This window comes from Heptranchias perlo, chromosome 6, assembly GCF_035084215.1.
Source record: "Heptranchias perlo isolate sHepPer1 chromosome 6, sHepPer1.hap1, whole genome shotgun sequence".
NCBI classification, from domain to species: Eukaryota; Metazoa; Chordata; class Chondrichthyes; order Hexanchiformes; family Hexanchidae; genus Heptranchias; species Heptranchias perlo.
This window is the reverse complement of record NC_090330.1, coordinates 10,333,957-10,346,655: the sequence shown is the minus strand read 5'-3', so window position 1 is coordinate 10,346,655 and position 12,699 is coordinate 10,333,957. Positions and strand designations below refer to the sequence as shown.

At 45.0% G+C, this 12,699-nt stretch overlaps 1 protein-coding gene across 4 annotated transcripts in view; it reads right to left on the bottom strand.

The window, feature by feature from the left end:
* asmtl (acetylserotonin O-methyltransferase-like) overlaps positions 1-4,697 on the bottom strand; it is a 47,240-nt gene extending 42,543 nt beyond the window's left edge. Inside the window, exons 1-2 of one of the 4 annotated variants that reach the window (XM_067985729.1) lie at positions 4,621-4,697; positions 1,525-1,656 (exon numbers count right to left, since the gene is read on the bottom strand). In XM_067985729.1, coding sequence (XP_067841830.1) covers positions 1,525-1,617 — 93 coding nt within the window. In that variant the 5' untranslated portion in view covers positions 1,618-1,656; positions 4,621-4,697. Of the gene's footprint in view, positions 1-1,524; positions 1,657-4,433; positions 4,453-4,612 lie in introns of those variants that run through there. The other 3 variants (XM_067985730.1, XM_067985731.1, XM_067985732.1) reach the window with 3 other exon arrangements.
* Positions 4,698-12,699: the final 8,002 nt, after the last annotated feature.

Sequence of the window (12,699 nt, the reverse complement as noted above, 5' to 3'; positions counted from 1 at the left end):
GGAGAAGAGTGCTCCCACCGACGTGGACTCTCCACGGCTGCCCCTGCCACCAGGGTCTGCTCGTGCTCACATGTGCGTGGTGACTCAACATGTGCAAGCCCAACTAAGTGAGGACGGGGACCCACCGAGGTGTGTGTATCTGCGCTGGTGGATGGCTGGCTCAGATGTGACGATGCACCCTCAGAGGCCAGCAGGTCCTCTGAGGAATCGCCCTCCGCCGTCACGGCGGTCACAGATGGCCCTGCAAGAGAACAGAAAGCAATATTAAGCACGTGGATAGATGTTGAGGTGCTGCAGATGCCAAGTGATGCTAAGATAATTCGCTATCATGAGTGCTGAGCGTTAGATTTCTGTCACCAGCCGCTTGTGCACTCCCAGTCTCAGCGTCCGCCACGGACAGGCACTCCAGCGTCCAGCTTATTTCAAGTGCCTGCTGCTCCGCATCTGTTAAGGCCACCTGGTGTGGCAGGCCCCCTCTGGTCCTTGCCCTCTCCCGGGCATTCTGGCATCTCTTCTCCCATCAAGGCAAAACACAGAGGCGTGATTGAGTGATGGTTGCATGGCAACCCGCTGCATGCATTGGTGTGGGTGGGGGTGAGCGTGAGGGAGATGTATGGGAGGGTGCGTGTGAGACATAGCCATGAGATTGTATGAGGATTGGGTTGCGTGGTACTGTTCGAACGGGAACTGGAGCGGTGAGTATGTGCAGGCAAGGTGAGGATGATAGTTGAGTGGATGCGAGAACGTTGTGGTGGCAGTGCAGAAGGAGTTGTGTGGTGGTGGAGGCGATGTGGAAGACGGAGTGTGCGAGAATGCGTAAGTATACTCACTCTGGCTGACCTGGTTAGGTCATTAAATCTCTTCCTGCACTGCACCCAGGTTCTGGACACATTGCCGCTGCTGGTGACCTCCTCGGCCACCTCCAGCCAGGCCTTCTTGGTGGTGGAGGGAGGACACTTACTCCCATCCGATGGGAAAAAAGTTTCCCTCCTCCTCCTCACCCCATCGAGCAGCACCTGGAGTGAGGAGTCAGAGAACCTTGGAGCAGCCTTGCCTCTGGCCTGCTCCATGATCCTAAATTGGTTCTTTGCTGCAGGAGGAGCATTGGAGGACTGCCCCTTTAAATAGGGCTCCTCCTGATGATAGCCTGTGATGCACGTGCGCAGTGCGCCCGCTGCGCAGGTCTAGAACGGGAAACCCGTAAGCCTTCAATTAGGCTGCGATCACGTGCGGAGCACCCCGAATTCACTGGGCGCATTACCCACGCCCCCAGTCGACCCCCCGCTACCAACCCGCCTCCCTCCTAATATCGAGCCCTAAATGTCTGATGTTAATGAAGTAACAAGTTGGAAAAACATTTTCAATCTAACTTATCTGTAAAATAAATACCGTACCACTGCTTGCTTAAAATCGTCACATTTCATTTTCAGCAATATTGCATTAATTGAGATTTTATCTACTCTATTTCAGTGTGTAAAGTACATATACAATAGTTCACTTGTGTAACAGTAAATCAGCACTTACAACATTGCTTAGAATTTCTCTTCTGCGTGGTGAAGCACTGGCAAGGACCACACGTTTCCCAGCTAGTTTTGAAATGACTGGATTCAGCACCATGATGTTTGTGAACTTTTTTTTCAGGTTGCTCACTCTGGCCTGCAATGAAAAAAGGCAATTATTACAAACTATACACCCATGCGCACATCACATGAACTTTGACCAGTATCTATTTGCACTGGGGCCCTTCAGTCATAAGTGCATCGGATATTAACCCAAAACATGAGCCTCTCTTTTCAGATGCTAAAGCTCCTGCCATGTATCGCTGGCATTTTGTATTTTAACACTTGTATTTCAAGATTGTTTCATCACCTTAGAAAGACAGAAAACATATTAACCTTCCAAGTATAGTTAAGGCAGAAACATATTAACCTCCCAAATATAAATAAAATTTGAAATCACACACTCAACCCTTTTACTATATCCCCAGCATTATTTGGCAAACCTATAAAAGCAGATTTCAAAATAATCTAAAAATGCTGAATTAAGAAAGTTCAAACAAGCTACTTTCTTCCCCCTAAAACATAGGACCAAGCTGATATTTTTTAAAATTTAGATTTAAGCTAAAATAAAACTGTACTTTACTTATTTCGCTGCAAAAGTCAACAAGAGGCAGGTAAGAGTGAGCCTAGAGCCTGCACCACGAACCCAGAGTGAACTCCAAACTCACAGACCTGCCATGTCTCACATCTTTTCGGTTCAGTTAACATATGCACACACATAGAGTCATAGAGTTATACAGCACGGATAGAGGCCCTTCGGCCCATCGTGTCCGCGCCGGCCATCAGCCCTGTCTACTCTAATCCCATATTCCAGCATTTGGTCCGTAGCCTTGTATGCTATGGCATTTCAAGTGCTCATCCAAATGCTTCTTGAATGTTGTGAGGGTTCCTGCCTCCACAACCCTTTCAGGCAGTGAGTTCCAGACTCCAACCACCCTCTGGGTGAAAAAGTTCTTTCTCAAATCCCCTCTAAACCTCCCGCCTTTTACCTTGAATCTATGTCCCCTTGTTATAGAACCCTCAACGAAGGGAAAAAGCTCCTTAGTATCCATCCTATCTGTGCCCCTCATAATTTTGTACACCTCAATCATGTCCCCCCTCAGCCTCCTCTGCTCCAAGGAAAACAAACCCAATCTTCCCAGTCTCTCTTCATAGCTGAAGCGCTCCAGCCCTGGTAACATCCTGGTGAATCTCCTCTGCACCCTCTCCAAAGCGATCACATCCTTCCTGTAGTGTGGCGACCAGAACTGCACACAATACTCCAGCTGTGGCCTAACCAGTGTTTTATACAGCTCCATCATAACCTCCTTGCTCTTATATTCTATGCCTCGGCTAATAAAGGCAAGTATCCCATATGCCTTCTTTACCACCTTATCTACCTGTTCCGCCGCCTTCAGGGATCTGTGAACTTGCACACCAAGATCCCTCTGACCCTCTGTCTTGCCTAGGGTCCTCCCATTCATTGTGTATTCCCTTGCCTTGTTAGTCCCTCCAAAGTGCATCACCTCGCACTTTTCCGGGTTAAATTCCATTTGCCACTGTTCCGCCCATCTGACCAACCCATCTATATCGTCCTGCAGACTGAGGCTATCCTCCTCGCTATTTACCACCCTACCAATTTTTGCATCATCAGCGAACTTACTGATCATACCTTTTACATTCATATCCAAGTCATTAATGTAGACCACAAACAGCAAGGGACCCAGCACCGATCCCTGTGGTACCCCACTGGCCACAGGCTTCCAGTCACAAAAACAACCTTCGACCATCACCCTCTGCCTTCTGCCACTAAGCCAGTTCTGTATCCAAAGTGCCAAGGCACCCTGGATTCCATGGGCTCGTACCTTCTTGACCAGTCTCCTGTGGGGGACTTTATCGAAGGCCTAACTGAAATCCATGTATACCACATCCACTGCGTTACCCTCATCCACACGCCCAGTCACCCCCTCAAAAAATTCAATCAAATTAGTCAGACATGATCTTCCCTTGACAAAGCCATGTTGACTATCCCTGATTAATCCTTGCTTCTCCAAGTGGAGACTAATTTTGTCCTTCAGAATTTTTTCCAATAGTTTTCCTACCACTGATGTTAGGCTCACTGGCCTGTAGTTCCCCGGTTTTTCCCTACTCCCCTTCTTGAATAATGGTATTACATTAGTGGTTCTCCAGTCCTCTGGCACATCCCCTGTGGCCAGAGAGGTTCTGAATATATGTGTCAGAGCCCCCGCAATCTCCTCCTTTGCCTCACACAGTAGCCTGGGATACATTTCGTCCGGGCCTGGGGATTTATCCATTTTTAGGCCTGCTAAAACCGCCAATACCTCCTCCCGCTCGATGTTCATATGTTCGAGTATATCACAGTCCCCCTGCCGTATTTCTATGTCTACATCGTCCATACAATGACACTGACAAACACACAAACATACACACATCAATATACACAAACACATGCACTAATATACACACGCACTAATATACACACGCACTAATATACAAACAAACACTAATATACACACGCACTAATATACACACGCACTAATATACAAACAAACACTAATATACACAAACACATGCACTAATATACACACGCACTAATATACACACGCACTAATATACACACGCACTAATATACAAACAAACACTAATATACACAAACACATGCACTAATATACGCACACACATGCACTAATATACGCACACACTAATATACACACACATTAATATACACACACATTTATATATAAACACTAATATACACACGCATTAATATACAAACACTAATATACACACGCATTAATATACAAACACTAATATACACACGCATTAATATACAAACAAACACTAATATACACAAACACACGCACTAATACACACACAGACTGCAGCGCCGTGTGTTTAACTATTCGCCAATGCGGCCCACTCCTCCTTGTCCCATCCTTCGCAGGCCGTTGCTCCCGGCTTAACAACTCAGCTCCCCTCCCGACGACAGTCCTGCAAATACCTCCCCCCCCCGCCCCGGTCTCTCCCTCCCCTCCCTCCACTCACTCACTCACTCACTCACTCGGAGTCTCTCCGGCTGCCGACCCACCCACTCGCCCGTTGTCACGGAAAATGGAACGAGACGTGCGCGGTGCACAACACGCACGCGCAGAGAGTTGGGGGACGCAGTCCGCATGCGCGTCTTGTGTGTGCCGGTGTGCGCAGGCGTCGGGGAAGCTGAGGCGAGGCGGCCAGTGGTGACTTAACCCATGAAGAGACGCTGAGTTGCCCCAGTGCCATCAGACAGCAAATCTAACAAAAAGTGCCCCCCTTTTTTTTTAGAAGGGAACAACGAATGGAAAAACCCCCCCAAATCATAAAAACCAAAGGAAGTTCAAAAAATTAAGTGATAATGTTACTCCCAGGACCCCCTGCGGTGCCCACCGGTTGGCAGAAGGCCTCAAGAGCACCGGCGGACAGGGCGTGCTCTTTCTCCGGGGCGTGGACAAGGCCGCGGAAGAGAGGCAGGCTGTCAGAGCGACTCCTCCCCAATGGGCAACGTCCAACCTGGATATGTGGACGGAGCAATCTGGCATGTGGTCCAGATTGGAAGGGAAAAATTAAAGACCGGGGTTGAGAGAGTGGCTTGAGTTCTGAAGTTTGTTAGCTTGTTTGGAGCTATAAATTCACTTAAATCCAAACCCGCATAAACAAAACTTACCGTTTCCGACACGATCGCATGGTGATTGCTGATGTTAAACGTCCTCTCCGGGTTTTGCGCCCGGCAGCCGGCCTGATTGACAGGCTGGCTGCCATCAGGAGCTGCAACGCTGTGGTATCTGTGTCGATGATCTGGCATGTCTTGCAGAGGTTGTCATGGCAGGGTTGTGTGGTGTCGTGGACGCTGTTCTCCTGAAAGCTGGGTAATTTGCTGCGATACCACCATCACACGAGAGGACACCACCCACATGGTTCATACTCCTGTGACTCGGCCAACGTTGTCTACCTCATACATTGCAGGAAAGGATGCCCCAGAGCATGGTACATTGGCGAGACCATGCAGACACTGCGACAACGGATGAACGGACACCGCGCAACAATCGCCAGACAGGAGGGTTCCCTCCCAGTCGGGGAACACTTCAGCAGTCAAGGACATTCAGCCACTGATCTTCAGGTAAGCGTTCTCCAAGGCGGCCTTCGAGACACACGACAACGCAAAATCGTCGCGCAGAAATTGATAGCCAAGTTCCGCACCCATGAGGACGGCCTCAACCGGGATCTTGAGTTCATGTCACGCTACACGTAACCCCACCAGCGAAAAAAGAGTTATCTGTTTTTAATACAACTGGTCATTCTCTCTCTCTTCCTTTCGGATGTTTCTCTCTCTCGTTCTCTCTGTCTTTGGGTTCGGACCGTTGTATATTCAGTAGTCCTGTATGTAATGTCTCTCTGTCTGATTGCCTTGACAACGGGCAGTTGGAAAGATTATCTGTAATCACCAGGCATTGTTCTCTGACTATATATGCGGTAACCTTCATGGAATCCCACACTCACCTGTCGAAGGAGAAAGCCTCCGAAAGCTTGTGATTTTCAAATAAAACTGTTGGACTATAACCTGGTGTTGTAAGATCCCTTACATTTGTCCACCCCAGTCCATCACCGGCATCTCCACATCATTTTAAAATATAGGAGTAACATTAGCTGTCCACCAGTCCTCTGGCACAATTCCTTTTCTAGTCAATTTTTATATATGTGTAATATTACCTCTGCTATCTCCTCCCTAACTTCTTTTAATATTCATGGATGTAATCAATCTGGACATGGGGGGAAAAATTGGATCGGGGCCATTTTTGGGCATAGGTAGCGTGATGTGCTGTTACCCCACGCTCAATGACCCCTGCACAGGCAGGACTCAAGTTTCGGTCCACCGGAGGACTCACCTGCAATTAGCATTCCGTTCCAGGCCTTGCATGTTTAATCAATGCAATTCGGACTTTCCTCCACCAGGGGGAGCTCAATCTCTTAAAGGGAGGATGTTTCTTAGAAATCTCTTAAAGGTAGCTGGTACCTGTTATTTGCTGAAAATAACAGTCTGCTGTCGGCACGGACTCTGAACGGAGATCAGACATTGCACACGTAAAACACAGATGCAGGTCTCTTTCCCTATGTTTACACACTGATGAGTTTTGTTAAAACATTGAATAAAGATTGTGCACTACTAAATCCCACATCCTCCAATCTGCACACCAGACCTCACCAATCTGCCAATCTGAGTTGGTACTAGGCCTGCGAGAGTGCATGCACCAAGGTTCTCTGCTGATGCACTAGAGACCTTGGTGCAAGAGGTGGTCAGAAGGAGGGACATCCTATATCTGCGGGGGGTGGTGGGGTGGGTAAGAGGTCCTCCAGACATACATCCAAAAGGCAGTGGGAGGCAAAGGGGCAGTCAATGCCAGGCACACAGCATCATGAACATAGATGCAGTGTAGGAAGAAGTTCAATGCTTTGACATGAGTGGGCAAGGTGAATGAGGTCAACTATCAAGTGGCGTCTCCTACCAACTGCACCACGCAGTAACCCCACCATCCCCCCACATACCAACAAACTTACTCTTTCCATCAGTACTCAACTCTTCCAACCAGATGCTTCTTCTCACCCTTACACATTACCACTGTTGCAAGCCGCCCACCCACAACTCACAGGCCACACACACTGGCAGCTATTCAACGATGACAGGATCATCACCCAGACACATGTCCCGCTTTCTTTCAGGAGAAGGTGGTGCATATCAGGAACAGCAAGTGGCCATGGCATTTAGCCCCTCAAGCCTGTTCCACCATTCAATGAGATCATGGTGGACCTGTGGACCTGTGACCTACCCGCCTTAGCCCCATATCCCTTAATACCCTTGGTTCACAGAAACCTATCAATCTCAGATTTAACATTCACAAGTGAGCTAGCATCAACTGACATCTGCAGAAGAGCGTTACAAACGTCTCCCACCTTTTGCGTTTAGAAGCATTTCCTAACTTCACTCCTGCACGTTGGCTCTAAATGTTAGGCTATGTCCCCGCGTCCTAGTATTGATGCCTAGGAGACCTCCAAAAGCAGTTACAAATGTCTCGGCAGCCAGAAGCAATAATCCAGCCACTAACCTGTAAATCTTGCACGATCCCTTTAAATAGCACTGGTGGGGGGTCATCCAGGCACTCTAAGACACATTCAGATGGTCGGGGTTAAGGCTGTGCGTTGAGTTGAGCGTTAAGTCCTAAAATGGTGTCTATCACTTTAAATCAGCGCTGCACACTGATTGAAGCCATTTTCTCCCTACTTTACATGATTCCAGCGTTCGTTATCTGCGTCTGCGCTAACTCCTATACCAAGATGGTGTCTGGCGCAGGTCACGCTGGAAACGTGTGTGCGCATCCAAGACGCCATCTTGGATGTCGGAGAGGCCGTGTGGCGCTGAAACAACGGGCGCTACACGGCCCAATTTAGCGCCCCAGGTGTTTTATCCGCCCTGTGTTTGATTAGTTTATCAATTATCTCCCCCTTTTCTATCTTAAATATTTTAATATCTTTTTCAATCTCTTCTAATGTCCTTCCCACCCTGTTAGTCTCACTGCAAAAAAGCACAGTACTACTTACCAATGTTTATTCCAACAGTCTCTGAATAACTAGTGAGTCAGCAATTTTTCTATTGCACTACTGCAAGAGCATGCATTACCTTATTCGTCTACTGGATGCTTCGTTTCAAGGTTGAAGTCTGGTGCACACGTAACTGTGCAGCCACCAAACACGTGAAAGATTAAAAGTGATGTCCCTGTTTGTCATGAAATAGATTTCAGTTGCTTTAAGTTCACCTTTGATAAAATGTTTGAATTCAATTATTTGCATTTGAATTGCCAAGATGTTTCTTTAAAAATATTTTTATTGGGTTCTCAAAAAAGTACATTCACATTTAAATATATATATATTATATATGTGTACATTCATATGTATGTTTTTTGTGGCTATTAATCATGTAGATGAGCATTTATATCTATTTTATGAACCCATTTTATGGTCCAGGATACTCATCATATTTTTATAAGGTCATTGTATATTTAAGTGTTCAATCACACACATGTTATAAGAGTGTATAATTCTATACATAGTTTATGAAGTTATACTGCACAATTCTGACTGCTCAGTGCCTGTGGGAGGACTGTATTGCCAGGTCGGGGATCAATGTAGTTTGTTTAGCCCTGGACTCTAGGAGTTAGTTTGGCACGGAGGCGCTTGATTACATAGAATTACATAGAATGTACATCCACAGGCCATTCAGCCCAACAGGTCCATGCCAGTGTTTATGCTCCACACGAGCCTCCTCCTTCTCTACTTCATTTAACCCTAGCAGCATATCCTGCTATCCCTTCCACCTCATGTGTTTATCTAGCTTCCCCTTAAATTCATCTATGCTAGCCATCTCATCTACTCCTTATGATAGCGAGTTCTACTTTCTAACCACTCTCTGGGTAAAGAAGTTTCTCCTGAATTCCCTATTGGATTTATCAGTAACTATCTTATATTTAGGCTCTTAGTTCTGGTTTACCCCACAAGTGGAAACACCTTCTCTACGTATACCTTATCAAACCCATTCATAATCTTAAAGACCTCTATCAGTCTTCTCTTTTCTAGAGAAAAGAGCCACAGCCTGTTCAATCTTTCCTGATAGGTATAACCTCCCAGTTCTGGTATCATCCTAGTAAATCTTTTTTGCACCTTCTCCAGTGCCTCTACATCCTTTTTATAATATGGAGACCAGAACTGTTCACAGTACTCCAAGCGTGGTCTAACCAATGTTCTATATAAGTTTAACATACTTCTCTGCTTTTCAATTCTATCCCTCTAGAAATGAACCGCAGTGCTTTGTTTGCTCTTTTTATGGCCTTACTAACCTGCATCACTACTTTTAGTGATTTGTGTATCTGTACCCCCAGATCCCTCTGCTCCTCAACCCCATATTATCCAAGCAATATGTGGCTTCCTTATTCTTCCTACGAAAACGTAGTACCTCACACTTACCTACATTGAAATTCATTTGCCAATTACATGCCCATTCTGCAAGTTTATTGTCTTCCTGTATTTTGTCACAGTCCTCCTGGGTGTTAACTATACCTCCCAATTTGGTGTAATCCGCAGATGTTGAAATTGTACTTACGATTCCTGAGTCCATATCGTTTATGTAAATGGTGAACAACAGTGGTCCCGGCACCGATCCTTGTGGAACACCACTTCCCATCTTTTGCCAGTCTGAGTAACTACCTTTAACCCCTACTCTCTGTTTTCTGCTTTGTAGCCAGCTTGCTATCCATTCTGCTACTTGTCTCCTGACTCCACATGCTCTGACCTTAGTCATGGGTTTACTATGCGGTACCTTATCAAAGGCCTTTTGAAAATCCTAATATATTACATCTACTACATTACTCTTGTCTGGCCTTTCTCTTAATCCTTCAAAGAATTCAATAAGGTTGGTCAAGCATGACCTTGCCTTTTGATATTGGTGCTGATTATTCTTTATTATATTTTTTGGTTTCTAGATGTTTTCCTATTACATCTTTGAGTAAGGATTCCATTATCTTTCCTACCACCATTAAGCTAATTGGTTTATTGTTCCCTGGACTAGTTCTATCTCCCTTTTTAAATATAGGAATCACATTAGCTGTCCGCCAGTCCTCTGGCACTATTCCCTTTTCTAATGAACTTTTATATATAAGCAATAGTGCCTCTGCAATCTCTTCCCTAACTTCATTACTATGTGCAGATGCAATCCATCTGGACCAGGAGTCGTATCCTTTCTAAGTTTGATTAGTTTATCAATTATCTCCCCCCCCCTTTCTATCATAAATGTCTTTATATCTTTTTTAATCTCTTCTTCTAATGTCATGCCCACCATGTTAATCTCCCTGGTAAATACTGAGGCAAAGTAATTATTTAAAATTTCTGCCATTTTGCTGTCATTTCCTGAGTTTATCGTGTGTATCCCTTAGTGGCCCTATCCCGATCCTCATTTTTCTTTTGTTATTTATGTGCCAGTAGAATACTTTACTATTTTTATATTCCTTGATAATTTAATTTCGTAATTTCTCTTTGCCTTCCTAATTGTTTTTTTGACTTCTTTCCTAACCTTTTCATATTCCCTTTTGTCATCCTCTCCTTTGTTGTCTATGTGCTTAGTGTATGCCTTTTTCTTTAGTTTTAATTTTGCCCTTATTTCTTTATTCATCCATGGTGTATCATTACTGACTAGTTTGTTCTTGCTTTTTAGTGGGATATATTTCCCCTGGACTCTGTTGATCATCGTTTTAAACATTTCCTACTGTTGTTCTATTTCTTTGTTTATCTGTAAATGTTTCCAATTTGTTTTCCCTAGATCCATTCTCAACCCTTGAAAATCAGATTTTTTCCAATTTACTACTTTGGTCTTTGTCTTACTTAGGTCCTTTGCAATCTTTATCTTAAACCTGATTAGGTTGTGATCACTATTGCCTAGATGTTCAACTACCCTTACTTCTCTTGTCTGTTCTGGTTCATTTCCCATCACTAAATTCAGCAGTGATTCCTCTCTTGTTTTTTTTTACATACTGGATAAGATAGGAGTCCTGCACACATTGTAAAAACACCATTCCCTGTACCCCTTTATTTACCTCTTCTTGATAGCTTACTTGGGGATGGATAAAATCGCCCATGATTATTATTCTATGTCCTTTACCCATTTCACATATTTGCTCACATATTTCTTCCTCCACCTCCTTTCCACTATTAGGTGGTCTGTAGTATACCCCTATTAGTGTGATCGATCCCTTATCTTTTATTCAATCCATATGGATTCTGTTTCTATCCTTTTGTTAGTTATGTCCCTTTTTTCTACTGCCATTATGTTATCTCTAATTAGTGCAGGTACTCCACCGGCCCCCCTCCTCCCCAGCCATTACTTCCTTCCCTATCCTTTCTGATTATCTTATAGCCTGCAATATTTAGTTGCCAGTCCTGTTCTTTATGGAGCCATGTTTCAATTATTCCTACTACATCTGGATTCCTTGCTACGGATTATTGCCTCTAGTTCCCCTATTTTATTTTGGATACGGTGTACATTGCTGTGCATGCAGTTTAATTCATCTTTAATAGTTGTTGCTTTTACTTTATTTTTAACAGTCTTTTTATACTTCTGTTTTGTAACTGTATTTGTTCCTTGACCATTTATGTTATCTTTATTCCTTACCCTGGTCTGACCTTTGCACTCATCTCCTGTTTCTTTTATCTTTAAGCTTTAGTTATTGCTCCCAGAACCCTCCTCTATCTTGCTAGTTTAAAACCTTATCCATCGCCCTATTTATCCTTTCTGCTGGAACTCTGGTCCCATTCCAGTTCAGGTGGAGCCCGTCCCAATCGTACAGCTCCTTCCTGTCCCAATACTGGTGCCAGTGTCCCATTAAATGGAACCCCTCCTCCCCACACCAGTCTTTCAGCCATGCATTCACCTTTCTGATCTGTCTATCCCTGTGCAAATTAGCACGTGGCTCAGGTAGTAATCCTGAGATTACCACCCCTGAGGTCCTGCTTTTTAAATTTAGTTCCTAGCTTCTGACATTCCCTTAGCAGGACCTCCTTCTTGTTCTTCCTTACGTCATTGGTGCCAATATAGACCATGACAACTGGATCCTCCCCCTCCCTTTCCAAGTTCATCTCCAGTTGCTCTGAGATGTCCTTTACCCTTGCATCAGTTAGGCAACACACCTTCTGGACTCTCAGTTGCGACTGCAGAGGACGCTATCTATCCCCCTGATTATAGAATTCCCTATGACTACAACCTTTCTATTCTTATCCTCCACCCTCCCCACCTTGGACTGCCTCATGCTCCACGGTGCCATGGTTGGCATTCTGGGCATCGTCCCTGCAGCCTTCATCCTTAACAAGTATCAAGTGCCTCGTTCATACCTGTTGGATAGGACCAATGTCTGCGGGGCCTCTTTCTCTACCTCCCCCTCCCTGTGAGTCCGAGTGTCTCTAACTCACACTCCAACTCAAAAACTCTGAGCTGGAGTGTCTCAAGCCCGAGACATTTACTGCAGATGTGGCAATCCAGAACAGTCTCTCTGACCACAAACTCCCACATATT